Source organism: Melanostigma gelatinosum (assembly GCF_949748355.1).
Source record: "Melanostigma gelatinosum genome assembly, chromosome: 9".
Taxonomy (NCBI): domain Eukaryota; kingdom Metazoa; phylum Chordata; class Actinopteri; order Perciformes; family Zoarcidae; genus Melanostigma; species Melanostigma gelatinosum.
In genome coordinates, this window is record NC_136642.1 from 4,119,142 (window position 1) to 4,143,348 (window position 24,207).

The window sequence follows — 24,207 nt, forward strand, 5'->3', positions numbered from 1 at the left end:
TCTGTCAGTCAGTTCAGGTCCATTTTATTCACAACACAGTTAAAAAAACAATCAATAAGTACAATCAGAAGACCTAATGGAGATTAAAATGGTAAAACATGGTTAAAAAAGCGTGTTTTTTTAATATTAATTTACAATAATTTAAAACATAGAAATAACAAGATAATCATGTTTTTATTTTGCTTCATTTTTTGATATCTGTTACATATTCATGATTAGAGGATGTAGATTTTGATTGTATGATGAAGTGTTATTTTTAGATATGTTTAGTTTTTTGAACAAACAATTATAATTCCAGCCATGTTTTCATCATGCAGCTGTAATAATAACAGCGGTACACCCGCTGACTTTAGTGATGCTGAATGTGTGAGGTACGCAGGAAACAATTACCTTTGTTTTCCTCAAACTTTCCTCTGAGCTCCATTTTGTTGGAGTGTTTCACGAAACTCTCCTTGTTCTCCTGCGTGACGTGTTTTACATCAACCTCTGTGCCTCGCTGAGGCGGCTCAGGGTTGAGCGTGTTTTCTGTCATGGCAGTTTGTTTCAAAGAGAAATAAAACACTGAAGATAATTGTGTCATTTATTGTCTTTGCTTCCCAGGAGAAGACCTGCAGCATTGAGAGGCTGTGTTACAGTGAGGGGGAGTCCAATCCCAGCAGCCCTTGCCTCACATGTCGCCCAGACTCATCCAAGCACACGTGGTCCCTAGCGGAGAGTACGTACTTAACACTCTCACCTGGTTTGTCTCAGGGAGTCTAGACGACACCGTGCACGATGTGAGATTGAGTAGAAAGATTTGAATGTGTCGCAGTAGAGCAGCTGTCGCACGGCCGTCACCGAGTGTTGCAGCAAATAACGTCCATTATAAACACTTGGCATCAAATGAAATTGGTAATCGGACACATTCAATATGCACGTCACATCCTCTCTCATATCATTGCCAGTAAACTCTCCACTGATCCCTTTGAATAAAGCCAACAATTACTATAAACCACAACAACAAACACCATCAAAATATGCTCATGTTATGTTGAGAAAAATAAGACGATAAAAATGGAGCTAAAAATTGGAGCTATTGTAAAGGTGCTTCATTCAGCACTGTGGTGTCAGAAAGGCCGCGTTATGAACATTAAATTCCTTTTTTAAATTTGAAACAGTCCATCACAAAATGTATCTTTTTACTCTTTTGGTTTGAATGTTCTAAACTGCAATTTGTTGGCCGATATGAGCCGATACAGACACGTTAATGATAAGCTGAAATCATAAGATAACTGCCTGATTGTGCTGTTTGAGCTCTGTCAGAAGATGTCTTCTTCTTACGTTTTAAAATGTTTGAATGTGAGACAAAGGAAGGAGAACTTTCCACACAGTCTGTCACTCACCTCATCATGCCTCACTCATTGCTTTATTCTCCCTCCCTCCTGTTTCACATCAGAGAACGAGCCTCCGGAGCTCCAGTCGTTGCCGTTTGGACTCCGGTCCTTCCGGGGAGAGAGTTTCATGTACCAGCTGCAAGCCCGGGACCCCGAGGGCTCGGCGGTGCTCTTCACCCTGGCATCGGGTCCCGAGGGCGCGTCTCTGTCTCCGGCCGGCCTGCTGATGTGGAAGGCCTCAGCTGAAACTACACACACGCACACCTTCCAGTTTACTGCGACGGACGACTGTAACGCTGGAACCACAGCCTCCGTACAGGTGACGCTGGCTTTGTTGTTTCTCTTGTGTGACGTGTTGTGACCTGAACACTCCTCACTGTACAGCTTCACACCCACTAAGCACACGGTAGGTATGAGTACGTTTGTGAGGTGGTGCAGAATGCAGTTAGGGTGAGTGAACAGCGGAGAGTTAAGTTCAAGTCGTCTGGATGTTAGAAATGAATGGTTTTATGAATGGATGGATGGATTTTATTTCAAACTTGGAACAAATAATAATAAATGAACTAAAAAAGAATCACCATTAAAATGAACAATAAACATGTCCAGCTAATTCTAAATGTACTAAATTAAGAAATAAATATTGTATGTTCGCAAAGGAGTAGGCAGAGGTAAACACTTCAAAGGTCCTACCCCTTTCTATAGCTTAAATAATAATATTCAATTATTGATTCTTGGAATCACATATGCACACAATGACAAAAGTTGTACGTCCTTTAAATCTAATTTAAAAAATATATATTTCTGTAGATGTGTTATCTTTTGTTTCTGAGGATGATTGGATTGAGTCCAAAAGAGGCAAACTTTGTGTCAGCAGCCCATCACAGCCTTTGTTTCTTCCTCCCACTAGAGGGCGCTAATGATGTGACGTTCTCTGCTCACACTGACACACTCCAGTAATTCTCAGCAGGTTGTGTGTGATGAAATTATTACCAATTACATTCGCTTGTAGATTTAATTTGTTTTGTGTTGATGGATGTTTTTTTTCCCCCACAATGCAATGCACCCAGGAAATAAAAGAGCTGCTCACAGCCGCAAAACAGATTCAGATTCAGATGATGAAAAAACAGCTCCCTGTCTCTGTCTCTCTCTCTCTCTGTCTCTCTCTCTCTCTCTCTCTGTCTGTCTCTGTCTCTCTCTCTCTCTGTCTCTGTCTCTCTCTCTCTCTCTCTCTCTCTCTCTCTCTCTCTCTCTCTCTCTCTGTGTGTGTGTTTTTCTGCCAAATTAAATTCGCAATTCTTAAGTCACAGGTTGATTGACGTCTTGTATTATTTCCTGTTCTGTTTTCTTGCAAGTGTAACTATTTTCATAATCCTCCTCGAGCGGTCGTTGTGGAATAAAGGAAGTCTAAAGAACACCTAAAGCCAGGTGCATGAAATACACGACCTGTCTGCCACCACAGTGTTGTCACATTACACACCTGTCCTCCAGGTGTCTGTGCGCTCCTGTGGATGTCTGAACGGCGCCTCCTGTGTGACCGACGTCGACCTCCCCCCCGGCAGCGGAGAGTACCTGTGTGTGTGTCTCGATGGATTTCGAGGTGGAAGGTGCGAGGTGGACGTTGATGACTGTAAGCCGAACCCCTGCAGGCTGGGCCGCTGCACTGACGGACCCAACTCCTTCTCGTGTGTCTGCCCGCCTGGAATGACAGGTAGGGCTCAACCTGCACAGCTGTTTCCTTCAAAGCACCCAACAGTAAAAGGCTGAGAAGCTATTCTGATTGAGACACCTCAATAACAAGAAAGGAGCCAAACATGTGGTGTCAGTGTCGTTAAATTATGGTCACACTGCACTGTAGCCGAATAAAACGTATTGCCCCTCGAATGTGCTTCACTTGCAGTATGCAATCAAGGTATGTCATTTCTTCCCTTTTCGTTGTTTACAGCTGTTTTTTAAGTCGTGCCCGGTGTTTCGTGTGCTTTCAGGCCGTACATGTCGAGAAGACAAAGACGAGTGCGTCTCTCAGCCTTGTTTCCCCGGAGTGGGCTGTAACAACACATTCGGCTCCTTCGTCTGTGGAGTCTGCCCACAAGGATACAGAGGTGACGGGAACATCTGCACACGTAAGTCCTCATGTCAGTAATGGACAGTTAGGATAGACCAGGCCGGAGATCTTCTATATTTTTGTGATTCAATAAATTGTGGTAAACGTTACCACAGTCTTGGTAAAGGAGGAGGGAGCAGAGGGTTATTCAGCCATCCCACACACTGTCCCTTTAAATAATGCTCATCGAATGCTTATTCACCTGTCGAGGCAGTGAGTGCAGCTCAAGGATATTCTCATTTATTGGCTCTTTTTTAGGCCATATCTTAAGAAGTACTTCTGTCTCGTTTTTCTCTTGGTTTCGTGCATTCTTACATCAATTAAAACTAACTGTTGTTTGTTTTTCATCCATTCTGTGCCCCTCCAGTCAAGGCGATGACCACACCAGCTCGAGTGGCGCAGGGTTCCTGGAGGCCCAAACCCTCGGGCTGGTCGGCGTGCTCCAGGCGGCCGTGTCACCCGGGAGTCCATTGTTTCGAGAGCAGCCGCGTCTCAGCGGGCTTCGTCTGCGGACGCTGTCCTACTGGTCTCCATGGAAACGGACGCACGTGCACGGCGGCAGGTGAGAGTGAAGCGAAGCAATTCGCCCAATTTATAACTGATGCGGGTGAACGGACAGCGGGGGCCATGTTGTGTACTTTTTGATGGTTAACAGCAGGATATATATATATATATTTATTTATATATATATATATATATATATTTATTTATATATATATTTATATATATATAAATATATATATAAATATATATATATATATATATATATATATATATATATATATATATATTTATTTATATATATATTTATATATATATATATATATAAAGTAGAAGATGCACTTCAGTGTGAGACAAAGTAAAAGACGTCTTTGTGCCTCTGATTGGCACATTTATGTAAATGATATGCAAATCCCATCATCTTTGTCTACATTATATTATTTGTATGTGAGGCTGTTTTAATCACAGCTGTTCGTAACACTTTACATGACTAACTCTTGGTGTTTATGGGAAAAACACATCAGATATTTATGAGAAAATGTGTCAAATGATGTATATTACATAGCATGTGAGAATCTTCAAAGAAAAATAAAAGAGAGCATAACTGAACTGAAATAATGCACATTTTATAAGTAGAAAGGCAGCTTGTGTCTCTTTTAAAGGGACACTTCAGATGTTTGGATGTGGGCTTGTTTGAGGTACGGTACTCATCCATAGTTAGTCACCTACCGTAGACTGACTACAGTGGCCACTGTTCAGCACAAGTTACATCATGCAGCTTTAAAATGTTAAAAGTATAATGACCTCATTCATCAGGTTTCCCCGGGCCCCAGACGATTCCCTCTATCTGCTTACTTTTGTTTAAAATATCCAAAGGTATTCGAGCTACCAGATGTTTGGTGTTTTGTTGCAGGATACGTTGCATTAGGAGGTAATTCATTGTTTCAGTGAGAGGAGATTTCCCCCCATCATGAGTGGATTTCTTCAAGTAAACTCTGTGATTTGATTCCAGCTGTGTGCAGGTACCAGTGTGGGAGGAACATGGAGTGCACTCTGCCCAACACCTGCACCTGCAAGGAAGGCTACACCGGCTACAGCTGTCATATCGGTGAGAGGGAAAACATGTTGATGGAGCCCGCCTTGTTTAATTTGGTGCTGGAATACAAGTTCGTCAAATGGAATCATTCTCGAATGCACCTCTGAGACTCGCTCAGTTTTCGAGACGGTTGACCTCGGAGTGCTCCGCATTACCGTTCAATCGCCTCCGAGGGATTTGCCTCATTCATCTCGTCGCCACTTTTCTCCCCTCTCAGCCGTGTGTCGACCCGACTGCAGGAGCCAGGGGAAGTGTGTGAAACCGAATGTGTGCGAATGCTCCGCGGGCTACAGCGGGCCCACCTGTGAGGAAGGTAAACCCGAGCTCATATCCACACCTGTCTAACATGCCGACACACACAGAATACTGACGAGGATCCCCGTGTTGTTGTCTCAACCGTGTGTGCGTGCAGCGAGCTGCGAGCCGCCCTGTCAACACGGAGGCACCTGTCTGGCCAGGAACCTGTGCACCTGCCCCTACGGCTACGTGGGACCCAGATGTGAAATCAGTGAGATGTCGCTTAAGTACTTTGACCGGGGGAAGCAGCTTCTGATGTGTTTAGGATTTGTGTTAAAGTGGCAGTCTGTGAGATGTGCTGTCTGTAAGTAGAACAGTGACACACTTTGAAATAACACAAGACTCTGAGGTGAAAGTGCTGACTTTACAGGAATAGTTGAACATACGGGAAATTAGATTCTTGCCGAGAGTTAGATGAGAATCTGAGGGAAACAGCAAGCCTGGCTAAGAGCTCTAAAGCCAAAAAAAAGCTGTTTTTATTAATGTTACCAACTGTAGCTTCAAGGCAGCACCTAAACCTCAGTCACTGTTCTATTTTGAATTAAAAGAAGCCAAAATAATGAAATGTGTCACTTTCCCAGGTCCTTTCGACCGCGCTGTAAGAGTGTTCATGTCTTTACTGGTTCTGCGCTGCATGTCTCACCTGTGAATCAGCTTTTGACGTCACTTTCTTTATATGGCACATCTAGAAGTGTGCGTGATAATTATTTATCCGTTTCAGTGGTGTGTAACAGGCACTGTGAAAACGGAGGCGAATGCGTTTCTCCTGATGTCTGCAAATGCAAACCCGGCTGGTACGGACCAACGTGTAACTCAGGTACATCACCTGACACCTGATACCAAGTGTGAATTCACGCCGCAGTTACGTGATGTTTCTCCCAAAAAGCCACAAAGGCCCACATTGGCAGTGCAGTAACTCCTACATAACATGCAGGCTTTAAACGTGGCTCCTTTGTCCCCCACAGCTCTCTGTAACCCCGTCTGCCTGAATGGAGGAACGTGCACGAAGCCCAACATCTGTGCCTGTCCCAGCGGCTTCTACGGCTCTCAGTGTCAAATCGGTAAAAAGTGTGATCAATATCTATCACGCTGACACATTTTACCGCCCCGCTGTTCGACCTCAGAGAGCGAGTGTGCAGGAAGTTTGAATCCTGATTCCATTCCAGCTGCTAGGAGCAGCCCTCTGAGGAGACTCTTCAATGCAGTAGCAATCAGAGTTGAAGAGATGTGTTGGGTTGCTCACACTGGCTTTTTGTCGTGCCTGCGCGGTGGCGACAGCTGTGTCTGGAGGCATTTTCCTTACGAGTTGTCTGTCCGTCGGTTCGTACGTCCCATTCTCGTGAATGCCATATCTCAGGATCGCCAGGAGGGAATTCATCAAGGAGGAACCGATTCATAATTGTGTGGTCAAAAGGTCACGATGTGTTCGGCCACAACTCAATAATTCATACGCTGATGTTTACATTTTCACAAAAATGTCTCGTAGGGTAAAATGATGAAGCGATGACATTTGGGACAGACGTGGATGTGAACTCTGATATCATGGAGGTCCTGTTTTTCCTCCTCTGGTGAATTACTTATCCATTTAAGAGCATCGTGTTCTCGTTAACATTTATTCAATGTGGGTCGCAAAACCCAGAAGAATTTCTTTCGTCTGGGTTTCAATTAAGTGTTTTCTGGAGAGTTTCCCAAAAGCTGTTTCAGTGGCACGAAATTGTTGTGTTTTTGGTGTAGAAATGTTCGATTTAAAGTGACAATTGCCAGAAACAGCTACACAGACCTCGCTGACGGGCTTTCTGTCTTATCGAAAGCACCAGTTTGAAAGATGGAGATGCTTTTCACGTTTTTTGCAGAAATGTTTGTACTTTTTATGACATAAGTATGCACAAGAGCTTGGAGGTTATGTCAGAGTCTCTGATTTACATTTCTATGAGCCGCCTGGTATTTGTACAGTTTTATATGGTTGTGTTTTGCAGCTGTATGCAGCCCTCCTTGTAAGAACGGAGGTCAGTGTATGAGGAACAACGTGTGCTCCTGCCCTGAAGGCTACACAGGAAAACGGTGTCAAAAGAGTGAGTACAATCACTGACTTGTTTCAAGTGATACCTTCCGCCGGCAGCTTACAACTCAATATGTTCACCTCACGTGTTATCACATGTGCTGCAGGTGTGTGTGAGCCGATGTGCATGAACAGAGGCAAGTGTGTGGGACCCAACACATGCTCCTGTGCGTCAGGATGGAGAGGGAAGAGGTGCAACATACGTGAGTGACTCCCACGTTCTATTCACGTTCGACAACTACATGGCAGGTCATGCAGAGATCATGCACTGGTGTCATGTATTCAATCGGCATTTGTTTCCATTTGTTCGGGTGATGTTCGGGTTTGGAAGGGTCGGGTTAACACACTTTACATTCCCAAAACAGGAAAAGCATCTCATGTTTGTTTGATGTAAGAATACTTTTAGTCACAAAAGGTTCATGCACGTCTTTGTGACTGCATCCAGGGATGCAGTGTGGGCAGATCTGTTTCGAAAATCATTCGCCAAGCTGCTGTAGACTGTTCATACCTCCCTCTCCGTTTTCCCATTGCAGCCGTTTGTCTGCAAAAGTGTAGAAATGGCGGCGAGTGTTTGGGACCAAACACCTGTCACTGTCCCTCCGGCTGGGAGGGTCTCCAGTGTCAAACACGTGAGTTCATTCGTGATAACACAATGCAGAGACACACAGTAGTTAACTTACCTTCTGTCCTACCTGAGCTTTGTCATCGGTTTGTAGTCAGAATAAACGGATGAATACATTTGATCACTCACTGTTTGATGCATTTCTGACTGTAATATTGATTCCCTCATCAGCGGTCTGTAAACAGCGGTGCCTGAACGGAGGGAGGTGTGTCCTTCCTGACTACTGCCACTGTCGGAGAGGCTACAATGGCCTCACCTGCGCAATTAAGGTCAGCATAGTTGTCACACGTCTTATCCGGTACACGTCTCTGTGGAGCTGAACAGGAAAAGCACTTATCTTTCTAGTGTTATGGATTGTGATCCTTCGGGCTTTCCCGGCACCATGTTTGAGTCAAAGAGTTAAAAGGTGAAGATCTGAGATTGGGAGCATTTCGATTGCCTCTTCACGGCTCTCAACATGTCGACGGCTAACGGGGCTAACAGCGGCAACGTGTTTACCTGAGGGGGAACCGGAGGGTGGGCGCTACGCTTCTGCGACGACGCTGTCGGTCAGCACGGCGTTATGGCAAGCACATGCGCGCTCACATGCACTAACATGCACTTAAACAATGCGCGTCTGGTGTTTCTATGTCAACATAGCAAGGGGAAGCTCAGATAACACACAGAAAGAGAGAGCGACTTCATTCCCTGCTCAGATCGACATTACTCCACTTTATCTCTACATGACAAGTGGTTTTTTGCTGCTATATTATTGTTCCGAATGTTAAATACGATTCTTCCACATCTACATCTTTGTCTGAACGATAAATGCCCGGCGATGTTGAAAAACAAAAGCCCAAAAGGTCATCCAGATGATTGGTAGTCTTTGAGGATTCTGGAAATGCCTTCAGAACAGCGGAGAGTGATGTTAAACGACCTCCTGGGTGTTTTGAACCGCCAAGTATTTGTCTTTCGGAGAAAAAGATGCTCAGCTCTGTGACTTGAATGTGACGGGAATACATGAGATGCACCAACTTCAGCTTAGGCTCTCCAATAATTAAAAGGCCACCTTGGATATACTGACAAATATGTGAAATTTACTTCAAATGTATTTATGTTTGCACTTTTACAGGCGTCGCAAGCATGATGGGGAAGAAATGAGAGATGGGTTGAAAGAAGCTGCAAAATGTACGAAGCAAGAAGCGAGCATCGTGAGGTGTGTGTGTGTGTGTGTAGATGGATATGTGTGTCTCTGTGCACATTTGAAGGCTAACAGGGGGACGTGATGTATTGCACTTGTCTGTTCGTCCGCGTATATCACTACCTCAAGGCTCACAGTAACACACGTCTGGTGAATGCATCAGCAGAGACTTTCTACAGATGTGTGAGTGTTACTGCACAGCATTATGTAAAATAAGTAAAATGACAAATCAATCTGTTTCAGTGAGGATTTATTCATGAGCTGCAGGTTATTTATTACCAGCAAGCTTTTAGTTTTTACACAATTAAGCCAAATTATAATCTTTACCAAACCGATGCGCACTGTTTGTTTATGAGAGAAATAATGCAAGGATGCTATATTAGTTATGCCTAATCTAGATGGTACTCATCAGTAACTTGTTTAAATACATTGCCATATGTTTTTCTGTATTTTTTTGATTGGGTAAAGTAATGACCACCTGTTTGAGTTTTATACAGGATTTTGTTTTATATATAAAAATCTCTGACAACACCAAATTACACTGTGGTACAAGTTCCATTTGACAGAATAAAGAAAATGTACTATTTCTATGTTTTTGCTTTGGTTACATAAGCGTTGTTAAGCTTATTAATGTAATTCACTCTTTTATTCATTTAATGACACAAATTACAGTACAGTACATGTTTACACAGTCGAATGAGAACATTTCAGAGGTTCAAGGTTTCTTAAAAATAAAAAAAATCCATAAAAAAAAAAGTTGTACAAATGTTTTAGCTTTAAAAAAAATAGAAGAAATAAATGTCCTCATCAGCATGAAGTCACTTATTGGGCCTCGTTGACCTGTGACCCCAGCAGGGTCACGCTAGTGGGACTTCTTCCTCTCCTCGCAGCGAGGGCCAGAGAAAGGGGGGCGACAGCGGCATTTGTCCGGAGAAATACACTTCCCTCCATTCAGGCAGGACTGAGCGCACACCGCTATCGACGATAAAAAAACACCAAAACAATGAAAACGACGTTAATCAATTGTTAAACCTGAGAAACAAGTAAACGTCTCTGAAGAGCTTGTGAATCCGAATACCATAAATCCAGAAACGGAGGTGAAAAGTGTTTCCACATCTGTCACATCTGGAAAACACTGAGCTGAGAACTTTCCCTGAGCAGACGCATACATCCGATACATATCATTCTCAGCTGCTTGGCAGACGGATATCTGCAACATTTGTCCTCTCGGTAAGATGTAGATGTAGTTTTCAGGGAACCCGGGAAAGTACAACCAAAAGCAAACAGGACAAAACGTTGAACAAGCAGCAGAGAAATGCAAAAGGGGTCGTGCTCGTAAAGTGCACTGATGCATATGGAAGTGCATATTGCTCTTCGGGACCAGTTTGAAACTCACCGGTGTGGCAGGCGCCGCCCAGCCATCCCTCCGGACAGCTGCAGATTCCTGGAGCCACGCAGAGTCCCCCGTTCCTACAGCCCTGGGGACAGATCGCTGCAACAAAACCATAGGAAAGACATTGTTAGCATAATAGAGAGCAAGTCTGAGCTTTAGCTATAGGTGACTCATATTTACTGGAGGCAGAAAAATGCTCTAGATGCAGGAATATCTACGTGTTAATGGAAGAGTTGACATAATACTGCCAATTAGCTTAGCTTAGCTTAGCATGAAGCCTATAAACAGGGAAACGGCTAGCTCTGCCCAAAGGTTACAAAACCCGCCAACCAAACACCTCTAAAGCTCACTAATTTAACATATTATATCCTGTTCGTTTAAAGACTAAAAACAAGAAGTTGTGGTTTGACATGTCGTTATGTGCTGGACTATTTCTTGGCCAGGCTAGCTGTTTTATTTTTCTATGCTAAGCTAAGCTAACAGGCTGCTAGCTGTAGCTCCATATTTAGCGTACAGACTCGAGAGTGGTATCGATCTTCTCATCTAACTCTCCGCAAGTCAGCGAATAAACGCATTTCAGGAAGCAGGTTAGCTTAAAGGTGAATTTGTCAGCAGAAGAGACTGCAGTTAAAGCATAACCTACATTTAAAAAGAAAAAATAGGACAAATTTCTACATTCATTCATCACAATGTTTTTTGTGATGTTGGGAGGTCAACAAACAAACAGCTTAACAACACTAGTATGGGCACTTTGAATGTAGGCTAGGCTAAATTGCTAATCTAAAAAATACATTGATTAAGTTCTATAGAGCTCTAATTTGTAGTTGAGTGCACAATAGTGGAAAGCGGTTGTCCTGCACGTGTTACTAAAAAGTCAAGTCAACTCAATGTTATAGCCTTAAAATATGAGTAGAACCCTTCACCAGGAAGTGTTTTTTTTACTTCGCAAGTTTATCTCAACAGATAAGATTCTGAGAAATATCTGCGTCCAATATCTGAGTCCAACTTGAGCTTCAATTTACTGCCAAGAATCGTCATTCACGAGCCGTCAATTTACATGCCATTCGTGAGCACTAAGTCGGATGAATTGCTGCGTCGGGGAATGGGAGTTAGACTGAACGCTTCCCATCCTGACAGCAACTTGGCACCGAAAAAAAGCATTTAAAAATGTTTTCGCTCCAGCTGAGAGACCGGCTCCACGTGGCGACTTTGACCTTTGGTGTTAACAGGGTGATTAGGAACAGCCATAAACCGACCCTCCTGGCATCTGGAGCCGCTCCAGCTCGAGGGGCAGATGCACTTGGCCGCTCCGTTGACAGCGATGCATTCTCCTCCGTTCCAGCATCCCCCGTCACACGTCACTGCCAAAAGACAGACACGGATCACAGCCATCAGCAGGGATGAGACAGCTTTACCCGTCCTGTCCTCAACTGTTTGTAGCTGCACTGATTTTAGACATATATAACTTGGGCTTGATTCCTAATCAAGGGGGAAAAAAGTCACAATTGAATTGTCTAAATCAGTGCTTGCCAACCTTTTTTTCCCTTGTGACCCCTTTGAAATTAGTATTTGAGACCCTTAATCACCAGTTGCATGTCTACCAGTGGTTTCTTAGTTTTAATTTGATTTCTAGAAGCTTGATTAGTTAAACTCTCTCAAAATCTAAAAGAATTAAAGAAAGTCTGGAACAAGTGTACATGTTGTGTGTGTCTTTCCTCTCTCCCTGTTCTGGTAATTGTCTTGCGAGTTCTCAGATTTAAGTCGCAACCTAAAGGTTTGGAAAACACTGGCTCTAAATGCTGTTTCAAAGATTTGTGACTGGAACATCTGGTGAATGAACACAAAATCCTCATTTTATTTAGATTTTACCCCCACAAATGTAAGGAAATTAAAAAATATTCCGTCTTAAACAATATAACCAGCTTTAAAATACTTATTGAACTTTGTTTCCAAAAATCTGTGCAAAGAAAGCCTGCTTACCTTTGTGACAGTATCTTCCCCCAAATCCTGGAGGACATCTGCATTTTCCAGGGCGAAGGCACGTTCCTCCATTCTTACATTTGGGATAACAGTTGGCTGCATTTTACATTCACACGAGAACACAAAACATTCTGACATTACTCTTAATACAGAGACATTTTATCTTAGATACTGTAAAAGTAAGAAGGGAAATAAGTAAGGAATGATGAATATGGTCTCTTGTAGTGTTTTGAAAATTAGGATTTTATGTCTTTAAATCTAGATGCTTTTTCCCATCAGTGTAGGTTTATGTTTGGTTTATGCTGACACATCTTTGTAAAAAATACCTGCATTTAACTGACATAAAAACCTGCATATTGTTTTATCTATGTAGCTTAAGTGCATTTAATTGCATAACACTTAATTATGACTCATTCATTGTAAGCATTGGTTCCTCTACAAGAGGAAAAATAGGGTTAGGGGGAACATGTTCCACCTTAAATGCAATTAAATAACAGATAAAAGGTTTGTAACATCACCATACTGGCAGGTCTCTCCTTCGTAGCCCTTGGAGCAGTAGCATGTGTTGTTGCGGATGCAGATCCCTCCGTGGTCGCACTGCGGTTCGCACTTCGCTTTCGGGTCGAAAACGAACCCGACCGCGACTCCCCGGGGCGCGTCCGAGCGCGCCGCGGAGCACAGAGCGACCAAGGCGGCCAAGAGAAAAGTTGAAGCGAGACCCACGACACCCATGTTTGGTGGGGTTTTATTTGTGTGTGTGTCTCAAACTGTGAAGAGAGAGGAAGCAGCAGACAGACGGAGATGGAGGAGAAAGTAGCGGGACCTCCCCCCCAAGTCGTGGCGGCTGTTCCACACAGGTTAGTGCCGGGGCGGGGCGAGGAGAACGGGGCCGGTCGGGGTCACCGGCTGACTTGGAAGAGTCTGGATGGGTGACGAGCTTATGAAAGTGGCCACTACATGTAACGTTACACTAAAGTATTTGGAAGTAATTTAGACAAATATTAGTCGATACGCCGAAGAAAGAACTTCAAACTATCTTTTTTTTTTCTTGAAGTTAAAAAGTACCAACGCTAACTTTAGCGTTGGCTTTGTAGCTAGCTGACGTTAGCTAAGCTACATTTGTTGTTACGTCATTAAGTAGCTAACGTTAGCTAACTAGCCAAAAATAATGTGTTTTGCTTTTTGGGGTTATCTTAAATTAATACATCTTTTTAATCTGACATGCAAGTACACACAAGTAATGTTTTTCATTTATATTTTAAAACAACGATAACTACAAGAGTTTTGTGAATTATAAACGAAGCTAACTAAATTAGCTAACGTTAGCTTAGTTGCCAAAATATGTTTATTAGCCACTTGTGTATAAACTCAGTACACACTCACACTGTGTAGCCAAACTTTGTTAAAAGTAATAGTTGAAGTGGAGTTTATTTTAAACTCCAAGTGTTCAAAGATATGTCAGAAAGATGGGGATGGTGCAATCCTAAAACTCTTAGGTTTGTTTTTATCATTATTTAGTTTCAATGAATGAGCTGGAACAACATACAATGTGTATATGATTCAGTGGAATAATAAGATGATTTTAATGGGGTTAACTGTACAGAGAGACTTCAGTGTTCACATATGGTCATACAGTGAAATAAAGCTTGAACATAAACTTATTATGTACAGATAGTTACTGTTAGTATTAAAAAATAGACATGTAAACAACAAACTCCCAGTGTCTGGATTCCAATGTAACATTTTTCATTTACCTCAAACATTGCAAACCATCTCTGAAGATATCTGTCCTCAACAAAAAATGAAACTTAAAAAAAATGCTCTCTTTTTGGTAACCGCTTATTCCTATAAAAACGATAGATGGCATGTTTTCTTTGTTATCCATAGAAACAGGGACACTGTTTCTAGAGAGACTCTCAATTAAGTTTTCAATCATGTGCACTCCATAAACACAATTTAATTCACTTATTGGAATGATGGCAGAAATCTCAAATGAAAAAAAATAAAACTACTGCATGACCAAATAACACTAATGAAAAGTGAGAAATAGTAATTTGATTTGATTTGATTTGTAATTTGGTTGAACCGACCCTCGAATAAGCCGAATAAGTCTGTTGTTTTAAATCGTTCATTATGTGAACATCAATAGTCACGATGTTTGTTATTCTCCTCCACTGGACGCACTCCAGTACTAGTTTTCATTCTTGTGAAGGTCAGAATAAAGGTTCAGTGTGGAGCCAACTATAGGTTATTATTTTTTAAACAGCAAGACCCATGTGTGTTCATGTAGAAGACATGTGGGGAAACTATTTCCTTTTACCTGGTGAGAGGAAGTGCTGGGTCCACATGAAGTAAGGGGAAGGTCTGCTGTAATGGCTCTAACACAACCGGATCAATGGCGGATGTGGCCGTCACAGTGAAACCTACCGACCGAGCGCTCACAGGAAAGTAGATTTCCATATGAAAATCCTGCTTTTGCTTGAAAAATGACTTTGGCCATTTTAAGCCAGTAGCCTTCATAACCTACAACGGTAGTTGATACAAAGTTCTGTATGTTGGCTGCACCTTCAGACAGCTCAGCCTGAGAGCGTCCAGCTTTGTTTAGATCCAGACACATTGTCAGTTTAAGACTTGGTGGTGAATCAGAACTCCACCTAGCTTAATTATTGAATTCATTACAATGCAAGAGCTGTTCTTGACCAAAGAAAATCGGAGTCCACTAACCGATTCAGTTGATTCAATCAACGGAGCTTTAAAACTGCATTTAAATCTTGTGGATCCTGGAATGAAGTCATTCAGCATGACAAAGCATTAAAAACGTACTATTGGACTGAAGAAATCTCAGTCATCTAAGACCAAAACGACTAACTCGACAGCCCTGGATAAAACAATAATATACATCAATTTAGGTACTGTTAATATTATATCAGCCAATATTTTGTTTAAAATAAATAAATAACATGTTGGTCAAGCATCTCTTGAATTTGGAGTTGTGACAAAATATATGTACTGAGGCAGAATATGTTGCAATTGAACATTAAATATATTGTCAAAGAGGGCAGTGACAGTAACAGATAATAATCATAATAAAGCTGATGTCAATATGTCCTTTATTGACCCACTAACATGCTGGCTCAGGACAAAGAGGAAACTGGCAATGCTTACTGGTTGTGTGTGTGTGTGTCCCAGTAAAGCTCTGGTCCAAACCCAATGACCTGGATCTCAGAGAGGAAGTGAGCTGATGTTTGCAGCAGATGTGAACATACCGCGATACTCTGGGGACATCTTGTGCCTCTAGCTCCATTAAGGAGTATACAGCCTGTAGTGAGTGCCGGTAACATTAACATACAATGTTTCTGTAAGAGCGCCCTCTAGTGGTGGCGCGAATGGACGTTGCTGTTGGTCATTCAGCTGGTCCGTCCACTCATCAAGGATAGTTACTCATTTAAGTGATTGAAAATATAAAATTTGCCCTAAATAAATATAAAAATGATTAGATTGGTATGAAGTTTGATTGTCATATGTATGTGCACAAATCATTTAAACTCATGTATAGAGTTTCCGTTTTCTTTGCATTTTAGCCCCATTGCATTTTCGGGCGTTCAGTACATCAAGTGATCTGTTTGAAAATGCCAAAACAAAACGATAAGTCACAAAAGGAAGTCATAGTTATTTTTAAGTCAACTCATGATACAAGCTATATATGCAGAGTGGGTTAAAATAGCAAACGCATCATTGCAAAATGACACCATAGCACACACAATAATAGAATAACCTGAATCTAAAGGGAAGAAAGCACACATTTTACATTTTCACATTTCTGTATCTTATAGCTCACGGTAATGCTCCCACAGTAAAATAAAAAGTTATCCCTTTTTAAGATATATATTTTGTAACCTCCTCGTAACATGTTGCAGTCTTCATAGTAGTCACGTCTGCTTTTAAATCACTCCGCCGAATGACAGCCAGCTAAACAAAGGAAAAGACTCACACTACCTATACTCCAAATGAAAGGAAAGAAATGACATAAGATAAAACATCTATACTGCACGAATATCAAGAGTCTTATTTTGATGAAACAGAATAAAAAGAGCAGGAAGAGGTGGGTTCACTCTTGAATGTTAGCTGTTGTATTTTTTTAATTAAAAGTGGTTTAGAGTATCAGGGAGAACTCAACACTCTTATTAATATCTGTGGTTATTGACCATGTTAAAGTGCATCATATGTGAAGCCACTGCTTCCAGTAGTTTACCTGTTAACGAGTGACAATGTAAACATGATTGGAGTGTCTATCAATGTGAATATTACATTATTTATGTCTGTTTTGTTGGCACCAGGGTGGAAAAATGACAATAAACCTCACGGCAGATCCTGCTAAATTATCTCTGCTTTGACCAGTCTGTCAATCTGACATCACATTAGACCCGGTTTGGAATTTAAGAATGAATGAGCCACCGACGAGTTGTGAAAAAGTTATGTCGTTCCATTGTGAGCGCGCAAAGGTTTCCTCTCTGGAAGTCGGCCCAGTGTTCTCCGTGAGAACCTGAGTCACAGCCGAGTTTCATGCATTCGCTCTTTTTTTTTTACTGGTAGACCTGCACACGGCCATGCAAGGAGGTGGTGTTCCCCCCACAGTCCACATACTGGTACATCTCCTGGGAGACCTGCTCCGCGTGGCCGAAGTACGACGTGGTCACCGTCACCCTGAAAGAAACCACACCCCCGAGTCAGCAGTTCATCGGATAACAAGGTGAGACCGTCACTTCTGAATCCTTCAATGGGTGTTAACGGCATTATGGTCGCGATATAAAACCACTTCATACAAGAGCAGGCGTTACAGTATCAGCTGCTTCGTGTTTGATTTGTTAAACTTTCTTGTTTCTGGGCTTCTCTTCAGCATGAGTGGGTGAAACTATGTGAGTGTGGAGGACGGAGTTGTGGAGATTGATGCTGATGTATGAAAGGATACAAATCAAGATAAATAATGACAGTACATCACACACAGCATGATTATATTCAAAGTCAAACATGAGGATAAAAGAAAGAAATTGGCCGTACTCACTGCATCATCACCACTATGTTGTGAACTTTAATGGTCGGCAAGGTGCAGTAGTCACTGTAAGACAGGAAGTGATTCATGATTCAAATGCTCAAAAGTGTAAACGTGATACGTTTATGACTTCTAGAAAGATACTTACAACATATAACTCATCTCATCAGCAATGGTGGTGGGAACAGTGTAGTCGATCTGTAGTGAAACACAATTCATAAAGCAACTGAGGAGAAAAACAGCAGAGCACATTCATGCTAATTAAAGCAAAAGTTAACATAATTAAGTGTTTCTGTTTAATTAGTGGTCTAATAGTGAGCAGCTGTAGTTACAAGAATTTAAAGACGCATCAGGCTTTGATGGCTCTTAAACCTCTTGTTAGAAGCCTGTTGTGCACGCTGCATTCATAACTGAAGTGCATCAGAATCCATTTTCTGTCACCTTTAACAATAGATTCTCTTACCATGAGTTTGTACCAGTGCAGAGTCCTCCCAGTGACCAGTAAATGCATTGTAACCCACCTGCCGCTCATCCAGCGGTGTGATGACGGAGATGTTGTTGAACTTGGCCTTGCCGATCACCGTCTTGGAGAACTGCACCTGGGCTGTGATGTTGGTCACAGAGACGGTGTAGTAGTTATTGTTGGTGATGTTCAGAGTGCTCTGGGTGGAGGAAGATCAAAGCCGTCAGATTGTGGCAATAGAGGGCTTCATGTTGAGAAAAAAGCCCCAATGTTAACGATAGCATGTTAAACCTGCAGTAACACAGTGCAGCAGTGGTTGTTCTGCACTGTACTCGGTGCACCTTTCTGGTTCGGTCTGTTTTTCCTGAGGGAAATCTTTGTCTCTTGGGCTGCTAAATTCTCCACAGTAATTGCTAACTTTGTCGGTCTGCCATTTTGGTGTTTTGCCGGTAACATGCAGAACATTTTGAAAGCTTTTTTCCCCTCAAAACAGCTTCCTGCTGCAGCCCAAAACAGCCGTAATGAGAGCACTGAGAGCGAACCAAAACAGTGAAACTGTGGCCCAATAAAACACACAATGAGCCGAAAGACACGCTAATTCTATCGTGATTACTCCTGCCCCATACAAGAAGTATTTGTTCCCTTTAAAAATATTGATTATAAATACTTTAAGACTTCAACCTAAACACAAGCAGACTTATTACACCGTCCAGGGTTTCATTATGAGTCGGGCGGTTACGCCGACACAATCTCACCGTGACGTTGAGATAGACGATTCGTTTGTCCAGGTCGTAGGAGACGTAGGCGGACTTCACTCCCACATAGGAGACATCGATAGAGCGAGGGAATAGGAAGAACACAGCCAGGCCGGACAGCAGCAGGCAGAGGGCCACTGATATCGTGACATACAGCTTTCTGCGTGACACGGAAAAGAGAAGTGAGACCCTGAAACCAGCTGAGGACTTCAAAGTCTATCACGGAGTTTCATCATGCAGACGGAGAACACCAGTCATCTTTAGAAAAGAGGCCGACTCACGTCCTGCTCGGCCGGAGCCTTTGGTCGCTGTATGGAATCAGAGCCACGAGCTGATTCTCTTGACCTGTTGAATTATTCAAAGGAAGGAAAAGGAAAGCTGTCATTCTGCTGTTTGATGGAGAACAGAGTGTGTAGCTGTGTCATTCTGCTGTTTGATGGAGAACAGAGTGTGTAGCTGTGTCATTCTGCTGTTTGATGGAGAACAGAGTGTGTAGCGGTGTCATTCTGCTGTTTGATGGAGAACAGAGTGTGTAGCGGTGTCATTCTGCTGTTTGATGGAGAACAGAGTGTGTAGCTGTGTCATTCTGCTGTTTGATGGAGAACAGAGTGTGTAGCTGTGTCATTCTGCTGTTTGATGGAGAACAGAGTGTGTGGGCTACATACAATACTGTACACCTCCTGAGAAGAGTCTCTCTGTTTCCCACTTCAAGTTAAAGATATATTTTGTTGGTGATTGGTTTATTCTTAAAGGGTAACTCACCCTGGACCCTATTTTCCCATGTTTTTGTGACATTTGGTGATTAATTGCTCGATGAAACTCGTCACGGTCAATTAAGTAGACTGAAAGATCTTGTTTTTGTATTTTAAGTGTTTTTATAAGTGTCGGACAGCATTTTGGAGAGGAGCCTAGAGAGAAATACAACTTTCTGTTTGTTATTGCATCGTGTGTCTTGTTGCTGGAAGGATGGTGGAAAGGAGATTGAGAGTTGGAGAAGACAGCAGTGCTGCTGTTGTCAGAGTTTGTTGTGTTGGGAGTACAGTAAAGCGTAGCTTAGCGTTAACTGAATTAGTTTCAATGTCATGGCTGAATCCAAACGTGAGATTTCAGAGCCTGACTTCTCAGAGCGAGACACACGATGACAAACAGAAGGTTTTACTCCTCCGTAGGGTTCTTTCCATGCTGTTGTCAGACACTTACAATAACAATCTGAGCAGGTCGGTGGCAAAAACAAGTGCTTTTACAGCACATACATTGACGGTGAGGTGAATGCCCCGAGCATTTACATTACAGCCTGTTTATCGGCCGCGATCTCAGACACAAACTGATGGGAAAACACGCTCCAGATTCCTGTCGCTAAAAAGTGTGTCCAGCTCTATAAGACTTTAGCAGTGTCAATCTGACATGAAACATCTTCACAAAACCCTGAAGTGTTCTGGTGTAGAGATTAAAAATGAAAAGGGGAGAATAACTGTGTCTCTAAAGCCTGGACATGGAGGCATTATGGCCTGTTTATTTAGTATTGCTCTTGTTTTTTCTTGTACGTTATTTTGTATTTGCTACATCTGTGGTTTATCAATTTTGTTGTAGACATAAAGGCCAGAAACTTGTATTTATATTCAGACTTTTGGAGTTTTATATTTGGAAATACAATATGAACTCTAGATCTGGTTCATATAAACTTGTTTCATGTGTTCAGACGTATGGACATCCTCACTATTAAATGCTTTTTAACTTCTTAACTTAACTTCTAGTGGGGCTGAGAGTCACAGGCCCGGCCATGACTACGTGGTTGCACTTTGTGCCACAACAAAATCCTGGTAAGACTCAAGCCTCGACTCTTGTGAAATGCAATCGGAGAGCGAGCACTGTGTCCACAGAAAGCTGGACTTTTGACCTGTTTGCTGTTTCGTCTGAAGAATCACACACTCGCCCGGTTGGTATCTTTCTTGTAATTTACTAATATCATGTGACAGGATCTCCTGTGTATTGAGGGAGAATACATCAATGTTATTCACGCTTCAGTTTGAAGATTTTTATATCCTGAGAACACAGAAACTCTCAATAACACAACCTTTTATGCCACAGTTACAGTTTTGGTCATTTCACGAGACTTTTTAGGATTGTGTGTTTTTGTTCCGTGGAAGGAAAAGATCATGCCACATCTTTTCATGCATCAACATTTGATTATGATGTGATGACAGCTGGCTGGCTGGTTGTTTGCGTGTATCGTATCAAATGCGTAACCCACAGTCGTGACGAAGCAGACGTTTTTAACCGTTAATTTAGACCGAAATAACACCTGTGGATGGTTTTTTTGGACTTAAACTAATTGGCGATTATTTAGTCATGAATATTTAACTTTATTGAGAAATACTTCACATTTTCTGGGGCTGTACAGGCACCGCTCTTCATACAGGTTTACCGATAATGCTCTTTGAGCGGTGGAGGTTTTACCTCGTGGTATCCTGCCGGTGCCCTGACACGTCGGGCAGGTGACGCTGTCTCGTCCGGTGAACTCCACGTAGGGGAACTGAGACACGTCTCCGTTCTTTCCGTCCTCCTCGCCATCTCGGTACTCCCCGGAGGCCGTCAGCGAGTCCTGACTCTCGCTTTTGGGGTTGGCCAAGTGGGAATGGAGCTTGCCCATAGCTGCAGCTGTCTGTCTGCACACGGCACACAAAAGGAGGGCGTGAGCACAGAGGAACTCTCTATAGGTACAGCGGGGCGTGCTGACTAACCACATGCCACACGGCTGTTTGAATGGGAAACTGGAACCTGGATGGATTCCAGGGGAACACTTTCCAGGCCAACAAACTTCAGCTGGTGCATGAAGGAAAATCTGTTGTAATACCTCAGAAACAATTCTGCTGGGACTCGGGAGTGTGCTGCTCAATAGAGAGCAGACTGTGACCACGGCTTAATCAGTTTGTTGTGTAGTGCCCTGCTAAAATGAATATTACTTTAGTTTTTATTCTGTTATACGGTAACACTTTGTATTATTGGCAGGATCTTCAGGGCCCCGGCCTTTGGTCTTTAAGGCCTTAACTGATTCAGAAATATGATCCTCTGACAAGTAGAATAGGGTTTATGTTAATGAGAACAGACTTGTATTTGTGTGCATTTCACTGTTGTAGTAGTTCAAAGTCAACCTGTTTTTATTAATAAGATACTGTTGGGTAGTTTAATATAATTTAGGGACAACACACATGATGATTCATATGTTCATCATACGTCACATGAAATGTGTGCTCAGTTATTCCACTACTGATTATTATACAGGCGTATGTATTGTGTTATTGAATGATTATTACTGATAAATATCATTTGATCAGCGTTTTAATATTGTAGCTGATCACACTGAGGTTAGGTAGTTAAATAAGCAGTATATTTGTTAGATGTGTAATCTACAAAGTAACTAAAGCTGTGAAATGAATGTAGTTGAGTAAAAGGTACAGAGGTACAAGTGTTGTACTTTACTTGAGTATACACATTTTATTCTACTTTATACTTCTGCTATATTTAACCTTTTACTCCACTACACCCACAAGTCACTTTGTAGATTATTAGTATAAATAAAAAAGGCGCTTCACTTCTGCTGCAACGTGATATACACAATAAATCATGCATCATCAATCATATTTCAGTAATAGTTTATATATGAATTTTAAATGGGCCATTTAGCATACATTTACTTTTGGTACTTGAAGTATACTTTGATACTTGTACTTTTACTTGGAGTACGATTTTGATTGCAGGACTTCTAATTGAGTATTTCCACAATGTAGTAATGATACTTTTATTTAGGTAAACGATCCAAATACTTCCAAAGTACCCAAGTAAAGTACAAGTACCTCAAAGTTGTATTTAAGTACAGTACTTGAATAAATGTTTTTAGTTACAATCCACTGTTATTATAAAGTAGGTCAATCCCATTGTTGGGAATACTTTACAAATGTAATACACAACACTTGTATCCTGTTAAACTGTACTATGTATCGTAAGTATTTCAATAACTTCATCCAAGTAGACTAATATTACTTGATTGCTTTTCTAACAAATGCTTTAAACTGGACAATAAAGCTGAACAGTCCTTAAAACAGTACTCAACATTGAATACTATCAAACTCTTATTCAAAATGCTTCAATATAACTTGAATTAAGACTGAAACAGCGCAACTGAATGAATGTTATATTCTAAATGATAAGCTTTTCAACGAATATTGGAATGTAACACCTTTGTAATACCAACATGTTGACTGTTAACGCTGATTTAATGACGTTTGTATGTGTTTTTGTACATGTATTATGTAACACTGGGCTACCCTAACATGCACCACAGTCACCCAGCAGGACGGTGTGTTTACACAGCCTCGCTGTCATCACAGGCCGCAATGCATCTGAGCCGATGAGCCTCAGCCGGGAACACAACGTACCGGTGGAAGGAAACCCGCTTTACCGCCTCCAGTCTCACCACCAAACGCGATATTTGGCATAAATGAGTATTTCAACACAATCGACAAAACGGTGTTCAGACATCGTTGCGTATTTCTGACATTTAATCAACATATTGTACAAAATCAACGGTGGCTCTGCGGGACAATCCGCATTTCGCATAGTTACGTCACCATAGCCATTGAAACATGCAACGGGCAGTAAACTAGCGCAGGCTACATATTGTATTAATTCTATTACATTTGTTAACGTGCTTACCCGTGTTTTACTTGTTTGACATTCGACGTCTCCGCTGTGTTGTTGTGGCTCGACACACCGATGGCGGAATGATGCCGACGGGAGCTCCTCCCTCCTCTCCCCCATTGGACAGCCTCATGTTGGGGGAGAGATGTAGCGGTGGGACCGAACGCAACACCGTCAGTGGTGGATGTATTCAGATTACTTTACTTCAGTAAAAGTACAAATACCACCCTGTCAACATACTCTATTACAAGTTAAAGTCCTGCATTAATATTCGTTATACTATAAAACATAAAATAACATGATTAAAGTGCAGTCAAAGCAGCACATAGCTTAGCGACCGGCTTCGGAGTTTTAATATTAATATAAGTATTTATCGTTATATTATATCATTGGATTTGTATAACTTTGACATTTAATCAGCATTTTAATATTTAATAATACCTCAAATTTGTGCTCCAGTATTTGAGTAAATGCACTTTTTACATTCTACCACTGATTGTTATACAGGTATATGTAATATCTTATTTGATTATTATTACTGATGCATTATTATTTAATCAGCATTTTAATATCGTAGTTATGCACCGTATTTGAGAAGTTTATCATCACCTTAATTCTCAAAGTAACTTAAGCTGTCAG

At 41.8% G+C, this 24,207-nt stretch overlaps 3 protein-coding genes across 3 annotated transcripts in view; 1 reads left to right on the forward strand and 2 right to left on the reverse strand.

Moving 5' to 3' along the window:
* vwde (von Willebrand factor D and EGF domains) overlaps positions 1–9,708 on the forward strand; it is a 22,948-nt gene extending 13,240 nt beyond the window's left edge. The window contains 15 exon segments of the mRNA XM_079276274.1: positions 601–715; positions 1,436–1,692; positions 2,862–3,081; positions 3,356–3,493; positions 3,842–4,036; positions 4,988–5,083; positions 5,289–5,384; positions 5,484–5,579; positions 6,090–6,185; positions 6,334–6,429; positions 7,345–7,440; positions 7,535–7,630; positions 7,961–8,056; positions 8,221–8,318; positions 9,161–9,708. Of these exon segments, the coding sequence (XP_079132400.1) occupies positions 601–715; positions 1,436–1,692; positions 2,862–3,081; positions 3,356–3,493; positions 3,842–4,036; positions 4,988–5,083; positions 5,289–5,384; positions 5,484–5,579; positions 6,090–6,185; positions 6,334–6,429; positions 7,345–7,440; positions 7,535–7,630; positions 7,961–8,056; positions 8,221–8,318; positions 9,161–9,175 (1,806 nt within the window). The 3' untranslated portion in view covers positions 9,176–9,708.
* Positions 9,709–9,853: 145 nt separating this feature from the next.
* Positions 9,854–13,389, reverse strand: seraf (Schwann cell-specific EGF-like repeat autocrine factor). The gene is made up of 5 exons (XM_079276273.1): positions 13,121–13,389; positions 12,603–12,698; positions 11,879–11,983; positions 10,626–10,721; positions 9,854–10,204 (listed from the first exon to the last, which is right to left on the reverse strand). Exons 1-5 carry the CDS (start codon positions 13,332–13,334, stop codon positions 10,092–10,094), a joined length of 624 nt encoding a protein of 207 aa, XP_079132399.1. The 5' UTR covers positions 13,335–13,389; the 3' UTR covers positions 9,854–10,091.
* Positions 13,390–16,260: 2,871 nt separating this feature from the next.
* On the reverse strand, positions 16,261–23,672 carry tmem106ba (transmembrane protein 106Ba). The gene is made up of 8 exons (XM_079276062.1): positions 23,584–23,672; positions 21,328–21,536; positions 19,152–19,215; positions 18,871–19,030; positions 18,174–18,314; positions 17,801–17,850; positions 17,665–17,718; positions 16,261–17,306 (listed from the first exon to the last, which is right to left on the reverse strand). The coding sequence occupies exons 2-8, from the start codon at positions 21,518–21,520 to the stop codon at positions 17,186–17,188; spliced, it is 783 nt and encodes a 260-aa protein (XP_079132188.1). The 5' UTR covers positions 21,521–21,536; positions 23,584–23,672; the 3' UTR covers positions 16,261–17,185.
* Between the last annotated feature and the right edge of the window lie 535 nt (positions 23,673–24,207).